The sequence below is a fragment of the Chiloscyllium punctatum genome, chromosome 8, assembly GCF_047496795.1.
Source record: "Chiloscyllium punctatum isolate Juve2018m chromosome 8, sChiPun1.3, whole genome shotgun sequence".
In the NCBI taxonomy this organism is placed as follows: domain Eukaryota; kingdom Metazoa; phylum Chordata; class Chondrichthyes; order Orectolobiformes; family Hemiscylliidae; genus Chiloscyllium; species Chiloscyllium punctatum.
In genome coordinates, this window is record NC_092746.1 from 35400049 (window position 1) to 35425890 (window position 25842).

General features: G+C 38.6%; 1 protein-coding gene across 1 annotated transcript; it reads left to right on the top strand.

The window, feature by feature from the left end:
• The first annotated feature begins 4035 nt into the window (after positions 1 to 4035).
• LOC140480466 (anterior gradient protein 3-like) lies at positions 4036 to 17984 on the top strand. Its single transcript, XM_072575367.1, has 8 exons — positions 4036 to 4173; positions 4326 to 4508; positions 4603 to 4666; positions 9943 to 9995; positions 10163 to 10239; positions 14753 to 14816; positions 14931 to 15014; positions 17632 to 17984. The coding sequence occupies exons 2-8, from the start codon at positions 4346 to 4348 to the stop codon at positions 17679 to 17681; spliced, it is 555 nt and encodes a 184-aa protein (XP_072431468.1). The 5' UTR covers positions 4036 to 4173; positions 4326 to 4345; the 3' UTR covers positions 17682 to 17984.
• The last annotated feature ends 7858 nt before the right edge of the window (positions 17985 to 25842 follow it).

Below are 25842 nucleotides of genomic sequence, written 5' to 3' on the forward strand. Positions count from 1 at the left end.
TGTCAGAAATACTAAGTATTTAACAATGATTTCTGTAAATGTAAATGAGAATACACTAATGGAGGATAGAGAACAATCATTAGTGGCAATTATAGAAAGGTAATTGATTCAGACCATGCTGAATTATCAGATTGGTAAGACCCAAACTGAATAAATCACTGAGGACTTCTGAGATAAGTCATAGAGAAGATAACAAAAGATTTGCCTTAATTTTTCAAACTACTTTAGATGTACAAGTAGGCATGGAAACAGAGAATAGCTAATGTTTTTTCAACTTTCACTGAAGAAAGTAAAATAAAATCAATACCTGTATAAACCAGCAATTCCGTGTTATTCACAAACTCTAAGAGCAGAATTTTAATCGTAATCACAGCAAAGAAATTAATGAGTGTGTAGTTTTAATCGGTTTTGTCCTGAACCTGATCACGGTTACAAGCACACCCACCTAAAGCCAGAGGGGTCATTCTAACACGAGCATGTTAAAGCACATGGTGATAGGCAGGCTCCTATAAAATACAAGGCTCTAACCATAATACACACTTAAAAACCTTTGCCATCAATCACCAGAGAAGGAAGACGATCATATCATTTCTTAAACTGCAGAAATACTAATTATGCCTTTGGATGTTCAGATTTAGCAAAAGGAAGATTCGGTTGGATGGCCTTCTGTGACAATGATTACTCTCTTAACTTTGATACATTGCCATCTTGCAAGAGCAAAAGCAACGTTAATTTATGTAATATGTATCAAAAAGGATAAGTTGCCCAAAAACATTTCAAGAAGTATAATAAAAATTGTACACTAATCCAGAAAAAAGTGGGTGTTAACTAGGTCCTTTAAGGAGGAGAGGGAGCTAGAGTGGTTAGGATGTAGATTGGTGATGCAGAAATTACCAGAGTAAGAAGACCAGAGAGTTCTGAAAAAGGCATTCTAAAATTTATGGATTTTAAAGAGATGGAAAATACAGCATGGAACCAGAAAACATTGTTGATCACCAAAGAGAGTATTGGCTAAGTGGGACTTTAGTAGGAAAGAATCAAGGCAGAAGACTTTCAGATAAGAGGTTATGTGAAAGAAAACTATGTTCAATATGAAAGAGCAAAAAAAATTGAGCAGTCATAATATGTTGACAATTATTTTTAATATATGAACATGACCTGGACACAGATAAAGTTGGTTCTTGCTTCAAAATTGCAAAGCGAATAGAAACAGGTAGACCAATGGGCAGGTGAGTGGCAAATCCAATTGAGAGATCATATACATTTGCAATGCATTGCAAGATTTGAAAAACCTCAAATGGTACATTTCCAAATATAGTGCAGAAGCTATAGGATCTTGGTGCTCAGATAAAATATATGAAGATAGCTGAAAAAGGTCATCTTGCATGCATCAGGACAATTCATAAAGTGTGACTTCACAGGAAAAATCACCATTTATGTTGAATGAGATGAGGGTGCTGATTAGTTGGCAAGTGTACTTTGATTTGGACAGAGTTTATCATAGAGAATGCACCCATTGATATTGACTGACAATTAACTGCCTGGGTTTATTCAAATCAGGAAGGTTGACTTTGATTGGTGAGGGCATTGCCCTGAAAAATGAACTAGTGAATGGATGTCATCTAATTTGCTGAGTTAGGCAAAGATCTTTGTAAAATAGGTAGACAAATGAAAAACAAAGATAAATGAAATATGAGGTTTATATTGAGATGTCACAATTGCAAAATATCTCTTCGGAGGGTAGCTTACAAAATATTTTAGAGTATGAAATGTTGCATCAGGAGTGGACTACATATATAAGTGGGCATTACAAATCATTCAAGCAGTGGATGCACATTTTACAAGCATGCTGTAGTCTGCTATGGACAGTGATTGCAGAGTCTTCAACTTTCTACCTATCATGCACGAGAAACCATGTCTCACAAACTTGATTGAGTTTTTTGAAGAAGTAACAAAGAGGATTTGATGAGGGCAGGATGGTAGAAGTGATCTATATGGACCTCAGTAAGGCATTCGACAAGAATCCCCATGGGAGACTGATTAGCAAGGTTAGATCTCATGGAATACAGGGAGAACTCGCCATTTGGATACAAAACTGGCTGAAAGGTGGTGGTGGAGGGTTGTTTTTCAGACTGGAGGCCCGTGACCAGTGGAGTGCCACAAGGATCGGTGCTGGGTCCACTTCTTTTTGTCATTTATATAAATGATTTAGATGTGAGTATAATAGGCATAGTTAGTAAGTTTGCAGATGACAACAAAATTGGAGGTGTTGTCGACAACAAAGAAGGTAACCAATGGGGTCTTAATTAGATGGGCCAGTGGGTTGACAAGTGGCAGATCGAGTTTAATTTAGATAAATGAGAGGTGCTGCACTTTGGAAAGCAAATTTTAGCAGGACTTATACACTTAATGGTAAGGTCCTGGGGAGTGTTGCTCCTTGAAAGTGGAGTCGCAGGTAGATAGGATACTGAAGAAGGCATTTGGTATGCTCTCCTTTATTGGTCAGAGTATTGAGTACAGGAGGTAGGAGGTCATATTGCAGTTGTACAGGGCATTGGTTAGGCCACTGTTGGAATATTGTGTGTAATTCTGTTCTTTCCTATTGGAAAGATGTTATGAAACTTGAAAGGGTTCAGGAAAGATTTACAAGGATGTTGCCGGGTAGAGGATTTGAGCTATAGGGAGAGGTTGAATAGGCTGGGGCTGTTTTCCCTGGAGCGCCGGAGGCTGAGAGGTGACCTTATAGAGATTTATAATATCATGAGGGGCATGGATAGGGTAAATAGACAAAGTCTTTTCCCTGGGGTGAGGGTGTCCAGAATTAGAGGGCATAAGTTTAGGGTGAGAAGGGAAAGATATAAAAGAGATCTAAGAGGTAACTTTTTCACTCAGAGGGTGGTACAGTATGGAATGAGCTGCCAGAGGAAGTGGTGGAGGCTGGTACAATTGCAACATTTAAAAGGCATTTGGATGGGTATATGAATAGGAAGGGTTTGGAGGGATATGGGTCAGGTGTTGGCAGGTGGGACTAGATTGGGTTGGAATATCTGGTCAGCATGGAAAGGTTGGACCGAAGGGTCTGTTTCCGTGCTGTACATCTCTATGACTCTATATGACTGACCAGTAGTTGCTCCTATTCTCATCTCCTGCCATTGGCATGTATTGGAAGGATTTGTAGGTTAATAATCAATGTTTTTGATCATATTATGAACACAGCTTGCTTGGCCATCAAGTCCTGAGTGGGACTTGAAGATAGAAATTCAGGTTCAGTGATGCTACACACTGCGCTTCAAGACCTCCATCAGACACAGCAGCCCTTGCAAAATAGACTACAGCATTAAAAGGGATAATTACTTGAAAAGGTATAGAAAAACATGTGGGCAAAAAAAGATAACCAGAGTATAAAACCTAATTCCTCAATGGTTCCAAATTCAGCACAAACAAAAACTTATTCTCATTGTGACTAAAATGTCTGTTTCCTAAAGCAAAGTACCACTTAAATGAGAAAGAATGCCGAACTGTACCTGAAGAAATGTTTGCTGAATGCTGGTTGTTGGCTTTAAAAATTATTAAGTGAAAATAGAACATTATTTAATTTTAGAAACATTCCATTTTGAAAATCACGTTGCATTTGTCATAAATGTCATATTTCATTAATACAATGGAAATGGAATCTACAATTAGTGCAGAGGCAACATTGGGGTGTTGCCACAATTCATACAAATCGGATCTGAAGTTATGAATCAGCACAGTAGTCAATTGTTATATAATTTTTAAAAAACTACAATGCTGTCTGCAAAACTTTCAGCCAATAGTAGAGAGACCAGTCAGCTTTCAGAGGAATCAACAGATACTGATTTGAATTACTCAATGATTTGAAAGGATGTCACATTTTTTAAATAGTTCGCTCTATCTAATTAATATTGCAAAATTGCACCTAAGAAACTTTATTGCGAACCTTCTGAGCTCAACAAGTTCCAAAATGATCCTTATTTTCAACTTAAATCTTAAGTAAAGTCTATTCTTCCTGCATTCCCAAGTTGGGGAGGGCGAGGAAAGGATGGTGACCAATGGGGTGCCGATGATCGGGTATATATTTGGGAACACAGCACCTCTCGAATCACAGCTCAGTCTTAGCAGCACTCAGCTCGGATTCACTGTTACCTGTCACAGGTAAGCAAGGAATGCAACTTTTGATTTTCACCAGGATAATGAGATCACTTTTGGCAATCTAAACAGTTCCTAAAACTTGCTTTCTCTCTCTCTCTCTCTCTGGGGAATGACGGCTTCGCGTACATAGGTAACATTTAGTTCTGTGTTTCCAGTAATCGGAATCCCTACCAGGATGGCTCGACTTTCGCTGTTCTTGCTGGTGTTGCTGGCGGCTGTCTCAAGTTGTCTGGCCAGAGGGTCCCAGAAGACTTTGACCCCTCCCCAGAAGACTGCGAGCCCTCCACTTAAAAAGGAGAGTTCTGGCGAGAAGAAATGCCCTCCCAGTTTATCCAGAGGTAAGTAACCACAGCGGGCTGGTGGGAGAGGTTACACACTGTGCTTTCCACCTGCTCCATTTACTGAACTTTGTGCATTTTTGTTCCATTTCAGGATGGGGCGACGATATTGATTGGATTCAGACCTACGAGGAAGGGCTGCACAAAACAAGGAAAACGTAAGGTCTAAGTAAAAGCGCTCTCTCGTGTCTCCCGGTCTTCTGTCTGCACCCTTCCCACCTTCACTGCCTCGGATTCTTGTATATTCCTGTAGGGTGTTGAGTGTATGCAATTGATATTGGCTGGTAGATGTAGAATAACTTCCAAAATGACTGATAGTTAAGTACCGCAAACTGCAACGCCTTGGGAGGAGTGAAACTCCAAGGTTAGAGGTATTAATGGGAAGCAAAGGGCTGTCTTTAGGAGTGGGCACATATTCCAAAAGCAAACTGTAGCGATCATTGCTGAGACAAATGTTTCTCGTCCTCGCCTCAGTAACATCCCATTGATTTACAATAAGGGGGAGGTAAGACGGAAATACACGAAAAGAACCTATTCCTAGGATACCGGAAGATCACGTAAAACATGAAGCGTACTCTGTTTTTGTTTCGTATCCAAGACCGAATCTCTGGCCGATTAATTGTATATGTTAGTACAAGCGCTGAAAATGTGTTGCTGGAAAAGCGCAGCAGGTCAGGCAGCATCCAAGGAACAGGAGAATCGACATATCGGGCATAAGCCCTTCTTCAGGAATGAGGAAAGTGTGCCAAGCAGGCTAAGGTAAAAGGTAGGGAGGAGGGACTTGGGGGAGGGGCATTGGAAATGCGATAGGTGGAAGGAGGTCAAGGTGAGGGTGATAGGCCGGACTGGGGTAGAGAAGGAGAGGTCAGGAAGAAGATTGCAGGTTAGGAAGGCAGTGCTGAGTTCGAGGGATTTGACTGAGACAAGGTGGAGGGAGGGGAAATGAGGAAACTGGAGAAATCTGAGTTCATCCCTTGTGGTTGGAGGGTTCCTAGGCGGAAGATGAGGCTTCTCTTCCTCCAACCGTCGTGTTGCTATGGTCTGGCAATGGAGGAGTCCAAGGACCTGCATCTCCTTGGTGGAGTGGGAGGGGGAGTTGAAGCGTTGAGCCACGGGGTGGTTTGGCTGGTTGGTCCAGGTGTCCCAGAGGTGTTCTCTGAAACATTCCGCAAGACACCCGGAGTCCCCCAAGTCCCTCCTCCCTACCTTTTATCTTAGCCTGCTGGACAAACTTTCCTCATTCCTGAAAAGGGCTTATGCCCGAAACATTGATTCTCCTGCTCCTTGGATGCTGCCTGACCTGCTGCGCTTTTCCAGCAACACATTTTCCGCTCTGATCTGCAGTCCTCACTTTCTCCTCCTATGTTAGTACTAGCGATGGGTTTGTTAATTGAATGAATTGATATCTCTTCTGTAAATATAATTTCTCCTGAGCCCCAATTTTGTCTAAATACAAATGGCTCCAAATCCTTAAAATATAAAAAATTAAGTATACTTGTCCCTTCTAGCTTGTTCAGACATTGAATAAGATCATGGCTGATTTTCCCACTGCTTCACGTTCCTTCACTATCCCCAGATCCCTTAATTCCTGTGTACTTAAAAAGAATAAGCTAAAAATCGACATTCATTGAACAGGGTCAGGAGTGTGGTGCTGGAAAAGCATTGATTCAGCAGGTACTAACTGTTCTCTGGGAGAGGAATCTATCTAGAATATCAGATTCTCACTCTCCTCAGGGAATGACAGTGCCAGCCACTCCCAAATGCTTTGGCGCTGAGAGATGAGTTGTCTCATGGAAGAGAAGGGTGTATACTATGGGAAGGCTCCCAGAAATAGGTGAACTTAATCTGCATCTTCAATCAATACAACATTCTACAAATTTGTAAATGGAATCAGAATGTGAAGATTGTTACTTTGATATTTCTAAATGTGATTATCCTTGTTTTACTTTTGATTAACTAAAACCTGGATGTGAGTGGATAAGACATGATTAGTAAGTTTGCAGATGATACAAAATTAGGAGGTCTCATTGGTAATGAGGAGTGTTATCAAAACTTAGAGGGATCTTGATCACATGGGGAAATGGGCTGAGGATTGGCAAATGCAATTCAATATGATATGTGGGAGGTGTTGCACTTTGGAAACTCAAACCAAAGTAGAACTTATAAAGTAAATGGTAAGGTCCTGAGGAGTGTTGTGGAACACAGGGACCTAGGAGTACAAGTAATCGTTCCTTGAAAGCAGCATCATAAGTAGGCAGGGTGGTGAAAAAGGCATTTAGCACACTGGCCTTCAGTCAAGCCATTGAGTATAGGACTTGGGATGTTATGTTACAGTTGTATAAGTGGTTGGTGAGGCCACACTTGGAGTATTGAGTACAGTTTTGGCCACCCAGTTATAGGAAAGACTTTGTTAAGCTAAAGAGGGCAAAGCAGATTTACGAGGATGTTGCCTGGACTAGCAGGCCTGAGTTATAGGGAGAGGTTGGCCAAGATAGGACTTTATTCCTTGGAACATAGGAGAATGAGGGGTGACTCTATTGAGGAGTATAAATTCATGAGGAGCATAGATAGGATGAATGCATATAGAGGTTTTCACAGGTATGGGGAGTTGAAAACTAGAGAACATAGGTTTAAGGTGAGAGGGAAAGATTTAAGAAGGACATGAGAGACCACTACTTCATGTAGAGAATGCTCCGTATATGGTATGGGCTGCCAGAGAAAGTAGTTGAAGCAGGTACAATAGGAACATTTAAAAACCATTTGGATAGGTACGTGGACGGGAAGGGTTCAGAGGGATATGGGCTAAATGCAGGCAACTGAAACTAGCTGAATGGACACCATAGGAGAAAGTGAGCATTGCAGATGCTATAGATCAGAGTGTGGTGTTGGAAAAGCACAACAGGTCAGGCAGCATCTGAGGAGCTGGAGAATCAATATTTTGGGCATGAGCCCTTCATCAGGAATGAGGCTTGTGGACCGGGGCGCTGAGAGATAAATAGGAGGGGACTAGGGCTGGGGGGAGGTAGCTGAGAATGCGATAGGTAGATGAAGGTGGGGGAGAAGGTGATAGGTCAGAGAGGAGGGTGGAGTGGATAGATGGGAAGGATGATAGACAGGTCAAGAGGGCATTGCTGAGTTGGCACCATGGTCAGCGTGGACCAGTTTAGGGCCAAGGGTCTGTTTCCATGTTTTTTTTTGCCAATCTGAATTTTTTATTAAATGCACATGCTTGTTAAAATCAGGCATAGGTATCTCAGGCCATTATGCCTGAGGCCCAGTGAGCTGAGCTCATGTGTTGTCTGTTCACTTCACAAGCTAGTTCAAGTTGGTGCAAAAGGCAAACATCTTACTAATGGCACAGAGACCAATTTGACTCAGTATTTACCAATGCTTCTTGTCACACTAAACCCATGAGGAATCTGTGTACAAACAGTGTACTCAGTTCATCATGGTCCAGATATCAGAAATCAAAGAACCCTCCCTATATGATAGAGAAGCCACACTAAACAATAAGCATTTGTTCGTGGCTGATGTTTTCTTTGTTACAGAGCCAATCTTTCATGCTGTCATTCTCATGTGAGTTTCAACAGCTCAAATCCTGAAATAGGTCTTGAGTTGTGCCATCAATAACATCAAGAATAGGTGGTAACATATAGGCTGCCAACAGTCTGTATGTTTACTGTGATGACAATCCACCTTTGACCTTTGTCAAGTGTCAGGAGCACCACAGATATTTGAGTGAGATGAACTCTCATAATCATGCCAAGTCAACTTGAGCGAACACCAACAGACAAAATCTGATGAGCAGTAATTCTCCACAAGGATGATAGTATCCATCCAAGTATTTCCTTGGTGTTGTTATCATTTAAGACATGATGTTTAAATAACAAATGCATCTTGAGCAAAAATGTTGGACTGCAGCAATCAGTCAAGGAACTTGCCATAATGTTACATCTGAATTTTCTTTACTGTGTACCACCAGTCTGTGCGTTTAAATCATTCAGTTACAAATATGCACACCTTAAGGGAATGTTGTTTGTTCTTGCTATGACACATTCCTGGTGGTTGTGACATTCCTATGTCCTACAGTGACCAATTAAGCCAGTACCAACCCTATCCCAATGCAGGTAATCATCGAGGAGGAAGACCATATGGTGCATTGTCATCATCCATCTGGATAAGGATGACCACCCAATTTTATCACTGATTTGTCTCGTTAACAATTTCAGGGTATCTGCCCCCACTAATTAATCTAGATCTTGTTGTTTGTTCTTTATGTGCATAAGGATTTCATGATTTCACTCCTGAAAATAGCATTGACATTATTTTTCTTTCCTTTGCTATAGGTTTTTTGCTTTAAACAATCAAATTTTTTCTCTAATGTTTCAACACAATTCAGTATTAATTCAATAGATCTGCCATGTATCTTTTCTAACATTTTATCCAGTGGTTGAAGCTGTCTCCTCCCTTAAGGAATAGAATTTCACATGCTGCTTGGGGTGTAATTTTACCAAAGCACAATAATGTTTAGCAATTACCTTATGACATAGGCCATAATACCATAAGATATTGGAGCAGAATTGGCAATTCAGCCCATCAATCATGGCTGATATGTTACTCAACCCCATTTTCAGCGTTCTCCCCATAAGCCTTGATCGCCTTACCAATCAGAACCTATCTATCTCTGCCTTAAGTACACTCAATGACTTGGTTTCCACAGCATTCTGCACCAATAAATTCCACAGATTAATCACCTGCTAGCTGAAGAAATTCCTCCTCCTCTCAATTCTAAAAAGGTCATCCCTCCCAACGGATTCTATGGTTGATGTTAATCATTCAGCATTCCATTGACATTTGTTTCTTTATTGCTCTGTGTTGAATGATGATGTTTAATGTCAAGTCTGAGTCTCCTGCAATAAGGAGACTCTTTGAGGTACACTCTTAGCTATTTCAATTTATGCAGCATTAAGATAATCTCTTTCCGATATGTAGTTCTTGCAATACGCAAACCTGCTAAAGATGTAAACTCAACATTTCCTCTCTCTAGTTGTCATAAGTGAAAAATGTTTAATACGTTCCAATCCAATTTTTAATGGTCGTTATGCTGACTGATAAACTTAAATGGCCTGTAATGTAATAGAAAGTTGCTAGTTACTTATCATATTTCCCAAATGATTTTTGGTAAATCCATGTGAAAACACTCAGAATTTTAAGTTAAATAGAAAAACAACTGGTGAGAAACTATTTCAAACTTCAATACTGACCACACGTAATAAGAATTTCAGTTCATTACACAAATTAATTTTCTTTAAACATATGTTTTTCATAGGATTTAAACAATGAAATATTAATTAGTTTGACATGTTTTATTTACTCTTTAATCTGACATTTTTATTTTATGTTAAATAAAAGTGTTTGTTTTTTTCCATTTCAGTAACAAACCTTTAATGGTTATCCACCACTTGGAGGATTGTCAATACAGTCAAGGTAAGGGATCACTTCAAAATCCATGTTAATTTCCTTAACCCATGCTTTAGAGTGAAATAGCTGCCAAGAATTCTCAGATTTAGATTGAAATATTCACAATCACTTGACCAGAAATGGTCAGAAGTATAGTACAAATTTCAAGTATTTTTCATAACTCTTCTTCACAGCCTTGAAGAAGGCATTTGCTGAGAATGAGGAAATCCAGAAAATGGCAAAAGAAGACTTTATTATGCTCAATCTTGTGGTAAGTGAGAAAATAGACATTGAATGCTTTATGTTGTAAAAGCACATATCCAGGAAATTATGCTAATATTGTAAAGATTATGAATTTCAATTTGCTTATCCATACAGTTTAATTTGAGAATAATATTTTCCATGCATTTTACCATTTTCAAATCCTCCACGATCACCTCAGATATTTTTAGATTGAAATATGGTTTCATTGAGGACTTAAATTATAAATCTTTAACATTAATGATTAACCTTTGGCTCTTTACAGTCTCTCAATATCCTTTATTCTTGAAAATCAGTATCGTCATAGATCCAGTTTTTGTATCATTTCAGCAACTAAACATATTAGTCAACCTGTGGTCAGAAGATAGTATGGTTTGACCATAACATCCTTTTGACTTTCATTTTACAGTTTTGGCCTTTTGAGTTCAGCATTCTATTGATGTTATTCATTGGCCCTTTGATTCATCTGTTGAGTCGACCAAGAAAGAGTCTGTTTTAACTTCATTCTGAACTATTTCAGCACCATAAAGTATATGTTGCTCTTTTTTCCAATGTACAGTTGTTCACAGCTGAAAATGTGTTGCTGGAAAAGCGCAGCAGGTCAGGCAGCATCCAAAGAGCATCCAGCAACATATTTTCAGCTCTGATCTCCAGCATCTGCAGTCCTCACTTTCTCCTTACAGTTGTTCACAGTTGATTACATCTATCATTGTCCAGCTTGCTATGCTTCCTTTGTTTTATTCCACTGCTTTACAATGATAAGCCTTCAAACATCTTAGTCTATGTATTTCACAATCCATACTCTCTCATTTTCAGCATAATGTGCTTTTAGTTATCTTTCAAATTTATTGTCCATTCCCAAGTTCTGTCCCTGAATGGTCACTACTTCGATTTTAATTGTCAGTGATTCTTTTTTTAGAAAAAGTATCTTTACAATCACCTTTTTCAGAAGTTTACTTACATAACACAGTAGAGATTAATTCAATAGGCCTCTTGTTCTGTTTCAGAAAGATTTTTGGTCAGGTAGGACTTTGCCCAATTAATTGCTTAATTGCTGTTTTCCAAGTTCATTATTTCACAAACAATCGTCAAGAACATTCGAATTGATTTCAATTAAGATTACATATTTAATTCACTGTCTGTTTTACCACCACATTTAAATATAGGTACGATATTAGCTATTTACAAGAAATTCCTCAGTGACCATCAATTGGCTTAATCATGAATGATTCCCTTACATACAATGGAAATTACTATCTAACCATTGAGATTTTAATTTTTTCTTAACTACTTCAGTTCACATAGGACTTATTTTTCATTTAAAGAAATTGTTGTTCTTACTAAGACTATCACAGGAGGACATGTTTCTCATTCTCCCAGTTCCCCATGATTCATTTAACAAAAGAACGAGTTTGCTATATTATAGTAAATAATAACAATCAAGGACAAGTAAGTATTGTACATTGTGAGCAGATGTATGCTTTTTAGTTTAGTACATATTTATAAATGGTTTGATTGTGACAAACCTTGAGGCAAAGCCTTCTGATATAGAGAATTACTATAGATCACGGCATATAAGTCCACCAGATGGCGAAGACAAACCCAATTCCTTGGAGTCAAAAATTAAAATTGCGTGCAGTTCTGGTCTCCCTCCTATGGGAAGGATGTTGTGAAACTTGAAAGGGTTCAGAAAATATTTACAAGGATGTTGCCAGGATTAGGGGGTTTGAGCAATAGGGAGAGGCTGAATAGGCTTGGGCTGTTTTCCCTTGAGTGTCTGAGGCTGACGGGTAACTTTATAGAGGTGTTTACAATCATGAGGGGCATGGATAGGGTAAATAGACAAGGCCTTTTCCCTGGGGTGGGGGAGTCCAGAACTAGAGGGCATAGATTTAGGGTGAGAGGGGACCAATTTAAAAGAGACCTAAGGGGCAACTTTTTCATGCAGAGGATGGTGCAGGTATGTAATGATCTGCCAGAGGAAGTGGTGGAGGCTAGTAAAATTCCAACCTTTAAAAGGCATTTGGATAGCTATGTGAATAGGAAAGGTTTAGAGGAATATGGGCCAAGTGCTGGCAAATGGCAGTAAATTAGGTTGGGATACCTGGTCAGCATGGACAAGTTGGACCAAACAGTCTGTTTTGTGCTGTGCATCTCTATGAATCTATGTTTTGCAAAATAGTCCGTAAGTATGGCTATGAAATGTAACGCTTGCATTAGTAATCAGTCTCAATTTAGCACCCCTTATATTCTTAAAACATTCTTAACTTCCCTTATACTCTTAATTCGGTTTGTGGGATCAAGCAGATAATATAAGGTGTCTTTTGAAGAAGATGCACAGAAGTTTAAGGTAGGAGCAAGTTACAGTAGATGCTGGAATCTGTACTGAAAACAACAAATGCTGGAGATAACAGTGTGTCAGGCAGCATCCTTTGGAAGAGAGAACAGGCTAATGTTTCAAGTCTAGGTGAGTCTTCATCAGGGCTAAAGTGAAGTGTGGACTGGGCAGCATTTATACAGTAGTGGGGTTTGGAATGCTGGGGTGAGAAAGTATATTGATAGTTCAGATCAAGTGATCAGAATGTGAGAATGGCACAATAATGGTGTACCTAATTGCCAGACAGGAACAAACATTCCCACTTGTCTGGGGTGAGATGAACAAGGACACGATAACAGAGAATGTAACAGGTAAAGCTATAAGAAAGGGAAGGAGTAGGAGTTGGTTCACAGTTTGAAGATGTCGAACTCAATATTAAGTCCAGAAAGTTATAAAGTGCCTAGTCTGAAGAGGAGATATTGTTCCTCCAGTTTATACTGTGATTCACTGGAGCACTTCAGCATGCAGAATTATGGCTCGGGGTTAGCACTGCTGCCTCACAGCACCAGGGACATGGGTTCAATTCCTGCCTCAGGTAATTGTGCAAACTCCACACAGACATTCACCTGGTGTGTGTGTGTGGGATTCCTCCAGGTGCTCTGGTTTCCTCTCTCAATCCAAAGATGTGCAGGCCAAGTAAATTGGTCATGCTAAATTGCTCATAGTGTTAGGTGTATTAGTCAGCTGTAAATATAGGCTGAGGGTCTAGGTGGGTTACTCCTCGGAGGGTTGGTGTGGCGAAAGGGCCTGTTTCCATACTGTAGGAATCCAATCATAAACTCTGTAAATCATTGAAATGATTACATCAGAAATATGTTGAGATAAACACTCAAGTGAGCTTAATCAAACAGTGAATCTAACAAAGATTTCAGTCCAACAGTTAGTTAAATGTAGCTGCTTTATGGGAAAAAAAGTGTTTGCGTTGTGACAGAAGACTGAAATTGTTCGGACGACTAAAAGCCCTCCAGTGCCAAAATTATCCATTTCCAGCACTCTTAGGCAGCAAAATCACATAACTATTTAATCACATTTACAAGTGCCCATTAATTTTGATGACCAGTAACCAAACTGTGGGGTAGAAAGCTTAAAGTTCTAGTGGAAATGACAGGCCAAAAGACAAGATCATAGTGATGATTTCCTACATGACTGATGGAACAAAGTTGACGTGCATGGTAGCTTTCACATGCAAAACCACAATGAACATCAATTTCCTTGCAGGAGTTTTGTGCATGACAAAAGCAGGATGAATCAGAATGGAGCTAAATTGCACATTATTAATGCCTGTGATTGCCACTTGAGTGTGACACATTTTCAGATCCCATAAAACTGAGATCAAGAGATACCTGCAAAAGAAATAACAGAGGAGCAAATTACCGCAGATGCTGTAACCACATGCTGTAACCAGATGTATAACCACATCATGGTTATACCAACATCTGAATTAATATCTGTAGTGAAATCTGTGATAGGAAGTCAGCATTGGCATTGGAGGATGACTCAAGACTTTCAAGTATCATATTCTTAATTATCAAAAGTCCTAATGATAAAACTTGCTGATATTTCCTTTAGAAATCAAAACCTTGTTAACATCTTGATTAGAAAAAGTGCAAAATTTTTGGGCAATTCCAACCTTCCCCTTTTGATTCTGTTTAATACTGCTCCTAATATGCTTTATACGTATTGGAATGGTGCAAGATGCGAAAGCAAACAACGTAAAGCTAATAGCCAGTCATTATTTTAATAGAATTGTGGTGTTCTCTAAATACAGACCAGTTCACACTTTGTCACACAACATTTGAACAGTAGTAACTGCATGTCAGAATCTTCCAGACACCCTTTGGAATCTTACACACCAGTGCAACCAAATGAGACTTCCCTTTGAGAGTGGCATTTTCAGTTAACACAGTTGGTAAATGAAAGAAAACAGTGGAAGCTACTTATTTATGCTGTACTTTTCCCATTTTACACCAGCACCTTGTTTAAAGAGCAGGTTCACGTTAAGCATATGCATGTTTATTTCTGACTTTTTCTCTTAACAATCTATGCACCTTTTAGCATTGTTTCAGTTACTGATTTGCATTGCTATATGCAAATATTGATTTTTTTTTATGCTAGTGCTGCAACTAAATCAGTTTCTTCATTACAGTTTGAGACAAATGACGACAATTTGAGACCTGACCAGCAGTATGTTCCGAGGATAATATTTGTCGGTAAGAATTTCAATGGCAATATATTTTTCGAAGCATATAATTATGGTTGGTATTCCAGGCATTTCATTTCTGTAGTTGTGTATTGAATTCCTTTTTTTTTGTCTTTGAATACAGATCCTTCCTTAACAGTGAGGGCAGATATCACAGGGAAATATGATAACCGTAAATATACCTATGAGCCTCAAGACATGGATATCTGTAAGTCTAGTTTGCTTCAACTACAGTAAAAACAGTTGTAGTTCTTTGTTTTAAAATCCAATCTGTTGCACATGCTGGAAATACCATTGGAAATGAACTTCCAGGCAACATATGTGGAGAGAGGATTAAGAGTTCACAAATGAGGTCAATTACTTTGCTTCAAAGCTAAGTTAGAAACGCAATAGGTTTTGAGCAGCTGGAAGTGGGATGTATTAAAAAGGACAGGAGGGAATGTCTTTATACGATGGAGGGCGTAGATGACAGACCAAACTACAGAAAGGTTGGTGGTGCAAGGCCAAAAAAATGATAGGACAAGTAAAGAAACGGAAGATGTTTGGAGAGGAGATTTGAATGACAGAATGATGAACGGCTACAATTTGAAAGTAAAAACAAGAGTAAAACTGAAACTTACAAAGAAAGTGAAATCAAAATGGGTATCCACTTTTTTATGGAACACCTTTCTTCAGTCAAAGGAAACTAACTCTATTTAATTTTCCCCTCTGCATTCCAAAGAAGCTCAACAAAAGCTCAAGGAGCAACATCTGTTCATTTTAGGCATTCTGTAGTCTTCCACAGACAATATAGACCATTAACTCTGCCTCCATTTTTGCCAGTAGCAGCACATTCAAACCCATCTATCTCACCTCTGCAGCTGAATTAAAGTTCAGCCCTGGTCACTGCCTTTTCAAACAGTTCCAACTGGAGTGGTAATGCTTCTATTTTCAGATTCCCCGGATTATAGAAAGTAGAGGGAATAAAGTAATTCTGGCTCCAACTCCTGGTGGTTTCTCTGAACACTGCCAATAGGAACCTGACTCTGGGTGAGGCAGGATTGATATCAACTGTAACACATCCACAGTTGAATAACCTACTGGGAGTGGAAGTTCTTGGTTCACTCAAAGTACCAGAAGATTACTAGTGCCTATGGGATCCTGTTCAAATAGCAGAACATTGTTGGGAATATGCTTGTGATTTACTAATATGTTTCCAAAAGGCAACATTCCAAGGCTGGAGTACACATTAGGAACATTGATCTTCTAATCCTCGAGTGGTAATGTTTAAAATTTCAACCAAATATGTTTCTTGACAAATTGACAGTCAATTCTAATCAAAGCTGTGAAACCATTGTGAAAATTACATTCCTATTTAATTGACTTGGGAGGTCTGAATTTTAAATAGATACTTAACATTTCAAAATTTGCAATTTTTTGGTGACAAAAAATAGGATGGTGACCTATTTAAAGTTATTCAATAGCTTTTGTTTTATATTTAACAATCTGTAGTCTGAATGTGGTTATGTTACTTCAACCATTTAAAGAAACTGGTGTCATTGTGATTAGAGGAGAGAAGGTGAGAGAGAATCTGATCAAGGTAATCCAATTACAAAGGGTGTTGACAGGCCAAAAGGAAAGTAAAACTGAACAGTAGACAAGGAAGTAGCAAGTCTGTTTAAAATTTTTAAAAAAGCATGAAACTTGAAATTCTTTTATGTTAGATCATGAAGTACCCAAACACAAACGTAGTTGAAGAAGAATTTATTGTGATTTTTTTTAGAACAGAAATGGTTTCACCCATTTGAGGGGTAAAGAAATGCAGAAAAGGACAGAACACGACACTCAGCTTAACTCTTGCAGCAAGTCATCTTTGGTTGTGGGCATCCAAGCTAATATATTGATGGTGTAAAATTTTCTGACCCCATGAGTTGGCTTTATAAGAGCTAAGGGGAAAAGAAATAAATCTAAAACTTTTGCCCCAATTTGACATCAACCAGATTCCCGTTGATTGAAAGTAGAGCTCACCCTTTTCAAAATCATTCACTAAGTATGAAACATTCTTTGCTCAACTCTATATTATCAAGCACATCCTGCAGATGGGAGAATTATCCACTTCATCACAGACAATAAAAACAGGTGCTGAAAGACATTTTGGATAAACGAGCTTATGGCAGAAGCTTTTAGATGCTGAAGCAGAAATGCAACAATTTAGAAAACAATGAACATGAACTGTGACTTCATAAGATAAATATCTGAAGTGTTAATTCTTTTGATCCCCACTGCCAAAAGTATCAAACTGAGTTTTCTTTTCCAAAAGTAATATTTGTACACGGCTCTTCCACATGGCTAAGATCTAGAATACATTGCTTGAAAACAGTTTGGGGCATTTAAGTGGGAATCAGACAGTTAAACTGAAAAAAAATGTGCAAGGTTCCAAGAAGAAGGGGAGAGAATGGAACAAAGTGAATTGCTCATTCAGAGCTAGTGCAGGCACAGCAAGTCAAATGGCCTGTTCTCTGCTGAACAACTCTCCGATTCTTTTCCATTCATATTAAACTTTCTCCAGTTCAACATTGCTAATCAGTCAATGAAATAGCATGTACCAGGGATTGAATTAAGAATCTTTGTCATGACATTCCAGTTTACTGGAGTATCTTCCATGGTCCACAGTCTCTCTTTTCCATAAAACTGCACAATTTATATTCTGAGATCGATCTTTCAGACTTGCATTGATGCTGATGACATACACAACAGGAATATTGTGAACTCTACAACCCAATAGAGATAGCAAACTGTAATAAATTTGATGATACATGAATAATACTTTGCTTATTTTTCTTTAGTGACTGCAAATATGAAGACTGCCCGAAAGCTTCTGAAAATTGACTTATAGAAGCTTGAAGTCACCGATCTATTATAAGCTTAATTCATTACGTTACTTCTGTTCAACACTTGTAACTATAATACAGTCATTGTGTAGAGTCACTATCCCAATATTGCATTGATATTTGCAAAACAAGTGTAAATAATGTTCTCCCAATAACGGCATTTCAGCTTGTAAGCAATGACATTTTAATAAATGCTTTTGATACCAATGTGAGTGTGCGCACAAACTCTGTACAATTAAGTGAACAGACAGTAACACTTCGTATTATATAGTCCTGTGATCGATTTACAATTAAAAATATAAAAGGAATTTCCATTTTGTATAGTGCTTTTCATGACCTCAGGATATCTCTCATATTTTACAGCTAGAATGTACTTTTAAAGTGTAGGTTTATTTTATGTCATATAATCGCACACTGTTGATCATTTAATCATTTTAAAAATGAGCTAACAAGTGGCACTTAATTATGTGATACTTGCACTGGACAGTATGTTTATACACTGATTAGATTGTTTACTGGATATTAAACATGGCATTGCAGATAAAACTTGCTTACCCTGTTCTGAATTTTTAGCTAGTACTCATGCAGGGTTTTATTTTATTATTATAGACATTTTCTGTTTTTTCAACCAAATGGCATTTCCTGGTGCTTTGAAATCAAACTTGACAATTAATAACTGAAGCTAAATTTATAGGAAAAATGAAATTCTGTGTGATGTTCTTTATCAATTTTAAATACATCTCAATTGAATAAATATCCTGGAAAGTAAATGACTACGGGTCAGATTAGAGAAAATGGATCTCTGAAGGTCGAGCAGAGGCAGGAGGGTAATTGTTAGCTATGAATGTGTTGCTGGAAAAGCGCAGCAGGTCAGGCAGCATGTATTGTCAGTTTCACATAATAGCGTGACAGCAAATTAGCCTGTTTATTGTGGGATGTAGAATTGTGGCAACAGAAAATTGTTAGGAACCTGTTGGAATGAACAAATTCAAATAACTAAATTTATCAAATGACCCCATGGAACAATGTACAAGACTTCACTTTTTTTTAGATTTGTATTGATTCTGATTTGATTGTTAAACATGAATTAACAGGTAAATGATCATAAATGTAAATTTAATAGACGGTGCAGCAGGAGATTTTGTGTGCAGTGCCTTGTATCTTTGACCAATGGACAATGTTGAGTGTCAACTTGTAACACCTTCCAATGTCCACCAAAGGCAGACAGTAGGAGTAGGAGAGATTCCTGGACAGCCATGTGTCTGGGGGAAAAAGGATAAGTGGGGCCTAGAACACCACAGGCTATTGTTCCACACATATAAATATGACATTGCAACTTATTCATTGTAGATGGCTAGGAAATAGCTGAATTTACAGGATGACATTGTGAATCAGATTGATGTCAATAACATGGTTCTAACTCAAATCATAACGTCAAATATGATTTTCTAATTGGTCAGCACTAACTGAATAATCCCAAATGTGCTTACAATTAGACCAACAAAATTAACATTATCAGTCAGGTTTGCAATCTAGTTCACTACTGCATGCTAGAAGCAACAGATTTCCTCCCATAGAGATTTGACCTCTGTGGAATGGATAAACCTGTTCAGGCATCAGGTTATCTTTGAATTGAAGTATAGGTCTCAATGGTTCTAACATATTCTTCATTGAAATTGATTATCCTAACACTGTCACATGCCAGTCAATCAGGAGTCAGCACCCTTTTCTTATGCAGTGCAGGACTTTGTTCCCTTTGAACACCATTTTGCAATTCCTCCCGACCCAACATTTGTAGGAAGGTCACATTAGTGCAATAAACTTAAGAGGATCACAGACACCTTGGTTTGCTTGACCATTTGCCCTTGTTCTGCCTTCTGTGGCTGCTCTTTTAGTACCTCTGCAGCATTGCCTTCAGCCTCATCATACAGCCCTTCAAATGCTATTGTGTTCAGGATCATTGTGTGTAACAACTTCATTTTTAATCCTGCCAAACTAATGATGCTTGAACTCAATCAGTTTAGGAGGTAGCCACTGCTACTGCAAGCCTGGCCAATTTAAGGTCCTAGCCCTTAGACTCACAAAGGATAGCTTCCTGTGAGCGGCATTATCCCTCCATGTCTCAGGTCAACCCCTCAACTTTTTCTGCCATGGATATGAACTCAGCACAATGGAAATTATTCCATTGACGGTCAGCTCTAAATACCCAACAGCTAAACCAAGCCAATGAAAGCCGGCTGGATTTAAGTCCACAGATTTCAACATCTAGTTGGAAACCTATAGGAGTAGCACTGAACTATCATGACACCACTCGTTATGGTGATTTTACTTTTAATCTATGTTTGATTGGTTTCATGATAAACTTATTTGCCTATTCTAACCAATTAGCTGATGATCTTTGACTATCAGCCATATTAATGCCTTCTTTCCATTAACTTCGGAGGTTCTCCCACTACCTTCTAGGTGACACCAAATCTCCTGTACAACTTTGTTGTAGTCCATGGTCCATGCAGTTAGGCCAACAATTCTGGCCATTGTAATGCATGCTTTGGAGAGGGGATTAGAGCCATAAAGGCGTAGAGATGTACAGCATGGAAACAGAACTTTCGGTCCAACCCGTCCATGCCGACCAGAGATCCCAACCCAATCTTGGCCCACCTGCTAGCACCTGCCCCATATCCCTCCAAAACGTCCCTATTCATATACCCATCCAAATGCCTTTTAAATGTTGTAATTGTACCAACCTCCACCACTTCCTCTGGCAGCTCATTCCATTCATGTACCGCCCTCTAAGTGAAAAAGTTGCCCCTTAGGTCCCTTTTATATCTTTCCCCTCTCACCCTAAACCTATGTCCTCTAGTTCTGGACTCTCCTACTCCAGGAAAAAGACTGTATTTTTATCCTATCCATGTCCCTCATGATTTTGTAAACTTCAATAATGTCACCCCTCAGCCTCCGATGCTCCAGGGAATACCAGCCCAGCTTGTTCAGCCTCTCCCCATAGCTCAAATCCTCCAACCCTGGCAACATCCTTGTAAATCTTTTCTGAACCCTTTCAAGTTTCACAACATCTTTCTGATAGGAAGGAGACCAGAATTGCACGCAATATTCCAGCAGAGGCCTAACCAATGTCCTGTACAGCTACAATATGACCTCCCAACTCCTGTACTCAATAATCTGACCAATAAAAGAAAGCATACCAAACGCCTTCTTCACCATCCTATCTACCTACAACTCCACTTTCAAGGAGTGATGAACCTGCACTCCAAGAGTTCTTTGTTCAGCAACACTCTCTAAGACCTTAGCATTAAGTGTATATATCCTGCTAAGATTTGCTTTTCCAAAATGCAACACCTCACATTTATCTGAATTAAACTCCATCTGCCACTTCTCAGCCCATTGGCCCATCTGATCAAGATACTGTTGTAATCTGAGGTAACCTTCGACGCTGTCCACTACACCTCCAATGTTGGTGTCATCTGCAAACTTACTAACCTCTTATGCTCACATTCAAATCATTTATGTAAATGACAAAAAGTAGAGGACCCAGCACCAATCCTTGTGGCACTCCACTGGTTACAGGCCTCCAGTCTGAAAAACAACCCTCCACCACCACCCTCTGTCTTCTTCCCTTGAGCCAATTCTGTGTCCATATGGCTAGTGCTCCCTTTATTCTGTGAGATCTAACCTTGCTAACCAATCTCCCATGGGGAACCTTATCGAACGCCTTACTGAAGTTCATATAGATCACATCTTCCACTCTGCCCTCATCAATCCCCTTTGCTACTTCTTCAAAAAACTCAATCAAATTTCCCATGCACAAAGCCATGTTGACTATCCCTAATCAGTTATTTGCAAAACAGTAAGGGCTTAACCAATAACAAAATTAGGCAAATGTGAGAATTAGCGTTGTCAGGATTTTAAACATCAGGTCATGATCACCTTTCAAAGATTTCCTTATCTTCTACAGATCTTCTTTAAATCTGCGCTGGATAAAAGATCAACAGATATTTTGGCATAATGCAATTTTTGTAAATGTTTGTAACTTGTGCTAGTGAAGAGCCTGTGCTTCTTTTTGTTCTGAACTTTCACATTTGGATATGCAGTCGGGTTCCAGCTTTATAATGCTTTACAATTTGGCTGTTGCACTCGACTCGCTGGTATAGGTTCCTCATCCTCGCTCCACCACTGTTGTCCTGCCCATTGTCTGATCAGAGTCAGTGAAGGCAATTCAGCAATATTTCTCATTTCTTATGCCGTTTGTTGGCGTTATCTCAATACTATATAAATGTTTCCTGCTCACTTCATATCTTTTTGAATGTAATGTCCCCATGACTTTGTCCATTGTCCTTAACTATAGATGCTGAATTTTAATTATTTTGTCAAGATCAATCTGCATGAATTCTCCTGTTTTCCTGTAAATAACCATTGGTTCTAACTCTGGTTACCTCAGTTTATAAAATCATGTGAGGCATGGATAGGATAAAAAGACAAGGTATTTTTCCTGGGGTGTGGGATTCCAGAACTAGAGGGCATGGGTTTAGGGTGAGAGGGACAATATATAAAAGGGAACTAAAGGGCAACTTTTTCACACAGAGGGCAGTGCATGTCTGGAATGAGCTGCCAGAGGAAGTGGTGGAGATTGGTACAATTACAGCATTTTTGATTAGATTACTTACTTACAGTGTGGAAACAGGCCCTTCGGCCCTACAAGTCCACACCGACCCTCCGAAGAGGAACCCACCCAGTCCCATTCCCCTACATTTACACCTTCACCTTACACTACAGGCAATTTAGCATGGCCAATTCACCTGGCCTGCACATTTTTGGACTATGGGAGGAGGCCGGATCACCTGGAGGAAACCCACACAGACACTGGGAGAATGTGCAAACTCCACGCAGACAGTTGCCTGAGGTGGGAATTGAACCCAGGTCCCTAGTGCTGTGAGGCAGCAGTGCTAACCACTGTGCCACCATGCCGCCCATACAATCTGTGTAAGTGCTGACATTTTTACCATTATTTTCTCAAAACTGAAAAACTTTCCCCAATATAAAGCAGATTTTCTTGCATTACCATATATTGCACTACCATAATGCTGTCATTATGCCAGTGACTAAAGGAAGGAAACCTCGATTTTATAACATGTAAAAGATGCTCCGTAGATATAGGAATTTGTCGTGTCAATGTAATTTGTGCTGTGTGGGTCAAATTTTGACTTGTTCAGCATGTAATGCTCTGAAGGCTTTGGAGAAAGAGACATGTGCATTGATAACAATAAAATGTGTTAGTGCTTTTACTGATATTCCCTAGTTTCAAAAATCATAAGTAGACATTGGCGAGGGGATACAAAACATTGCGACACAACAGACAGTCAAACAAATTATGAAGAGTCAGTACAAACACATATTTCACATAGACAATACTAAATAATTAAAAAAGAACCTGACAAATACACATGACGACAAACCACAGTGGTCTTTCTGAGTCTGAGTTTGAAGAGTTTCTAGTCTGATATGACTGTTAAGTCTCAACAAACACAAAGCTATTTTAAGTTGACTGCAAACTCTGCTTGATGCCTATCTCAAAGAGCAGTACTCTACTTAGATGCAGAATTTTTGCAATATTAGTTTGCCATTACTGACATTTTTTATGGTTGATTTTTAAATTACAATTCAGCAGCAGCATCAGTGCTGCCGACCCGACTATCAAGAACAACTGCAACCAAAGATTTGGATTCTTACAAACATTTTCCACAGAACCTTGTATTCATTTCTGCCTATGTATGGCAAGCTTTCTTTTTAGTCTTTTGATCTATTCTAATCTAAAATAATTTAAAAGGCATCTGGATGGGTATATGAAGAGGAAGGATTTAAAGGGATATAAGCCAAATGCTGGAAAATGGAACTAGATTAATTTAAGATATTTGGTCGCCATGGACGAGTTGGACCAAAGGAACTGTTTCCGTGTTGTATATCTCTATGACTCTATGACTATTTTCTGGAGCTGCTGATCTTCCTGTTAACATTTTTGTGCTTGCTATCTGCATTGCTACTAATATGGTTGGTATTTGGGATTTAAGATTTCCCTTTCAGAAACCAGATCACACTTGTATGTAAAGATTCCCAGTTTTTCCTATGAATGCTTCCATTCCTGTTTGTGTCAAAGTTCATGCCAGTCAAGCTTTCTCAGCTGTGTTTCCTTGAGAATGTTCTTCACGTTGCATTGTAGATTCAGAGAATGTTCTTCACATTGCATTGTAGATTCATTGCATGCATTCTGCGGGTCCACATTTCTATCCTTTCCTGAATTTGCAAATTTTTGAGATGTTTCTTCTCTTTATCAACTTGTACATTTATGTATTTGGCAGTTAGAATATTCCCCTATCCTGAAACTTGCAAGTTCAGACTTTCCAGTTATTGTTCTAAGACCACACTCATAAAGTATTGAATTTCAGCAATAGGCTAAGAGTGATACTCCTGATTAATATCATTAATTAAGCTGACCGTTTATTTTGGTTCTCCAAAAACAGAGGTTTAATTCTACCTAGAGCTGTGTAAGTAAGTAATTTCTCTTTGAATAAGGTCTTATTTAGTTGGTTTGAGATCTTTACTCACTATTTTGATGCTAAGAAATGAAGAAAGCTTAATAAGCCTCATTTATTTAGCTTATTAATTCTATCAGTTTATTTTTATTTTTATTCAGCTGAGATCAAACAGTTGCTAATTCAGCTTAAACTACTGCTTTATTTATCCGAAGTTTTTAATATTGTATTCAAGAACAAGGGTTTCCTCCTGCAGTGATAATGTCAAAGAAGTCAACAGCACAGAAAAAGACACTTCAGCCCATCAAATCTATGTCTTCTACTTTTAGCATCCAGTTTTCTCAAGTCTTTTCAAAGCATGTTCTTATTTTTCTTCATTCACTTTGAACATTGTTCCTGTCAGTTTTATTTGTGCTTTCCTCCTCCTCTTTACAATTTATAAACTGACTTTGCACTCAGATAGGATAGTCATTCCTCCAAATGATCAACCTCAAGCTTTGTTTTGTTAATGCTGTTTCAACCAAATTATTTTCATGCTTTTCCTACAATTCAACTTTAAATTGATTGCCTCTCCAATTGTAAGTTAATTACAATTTTATTTTTGTGCAAATATTGTGGGAGTATGATTACAGAAACATATTTTATTCGCCCTTTTGGACACACCTCCAGCGCAGCTGGGACTTGAACTTAGATCAACTGGGCTCAGAGGTAGGAAACTACCACTATGCATCAATACTACCCAAAATTTCAATTGTAGACTTGGTTACGAGAACCAATCTTGATCAGTTACAAGACCAATTCCAGTTACAAGTATGTTTTTACAAGTTTTACAGAACTTACTAAGTTTATTGGAGAAACCACAAAAAACGATACTTAGTAAAGCAGTGGAGTCAATCAATTCATACTAGAATATTAGCTCTCAATTTCCAGTTGACTTTAGTGCTGCCTCTTTCAATATCTTGATAACTGTAGTTCTCTTTCTGTCTTCTTTCTACATACTGTATGACAAAGAACCAGGCATTACTAACCTTTCCAAGCAGCCACTACCCCATGGGCATAATCAGAGATACCCTGAACTCTAATTGGCTTGATAGTTAATGAACAGTTAATTTCCGATTGGCTGAACAGTGTGTATCCAATTCCTGAATGATATCTTTATAACTATTAGTCATTTTAGTGACATCACTTCCTCCTAACTCCTGATTAGTTTTCTAATATGTCAATTATTCAAGAGACCATCCACTCCAACATGGATTGTTTCACTTATTTTTATGGTTTCTTGTTAAGATGATGGGATATTTTACAATATCTGCCTTACTAGGTGTTCAGATATGAGGATGTATACTGTTACGTTCTCATGATATATATCCTGAGCTCATTGTCTCAGATTTACCTACTTGGTGCAAGTTTCCCATTAGATGAAACGTTATCAGTGATTGTACATTTTTAGATGTTTTACACTTAATTTTAACTACACAGCAGCAACATACAATTAAGTTGGTAAAGAGTCTTGACAAATAAAAGTTTAAAAACATAAGATTATACTTTCACAAAACTAATCACAAACTATTACAGAGCCTAATTCAAATTCAAAAGTGTATTTTGTAAACTGTGATTATTTCTG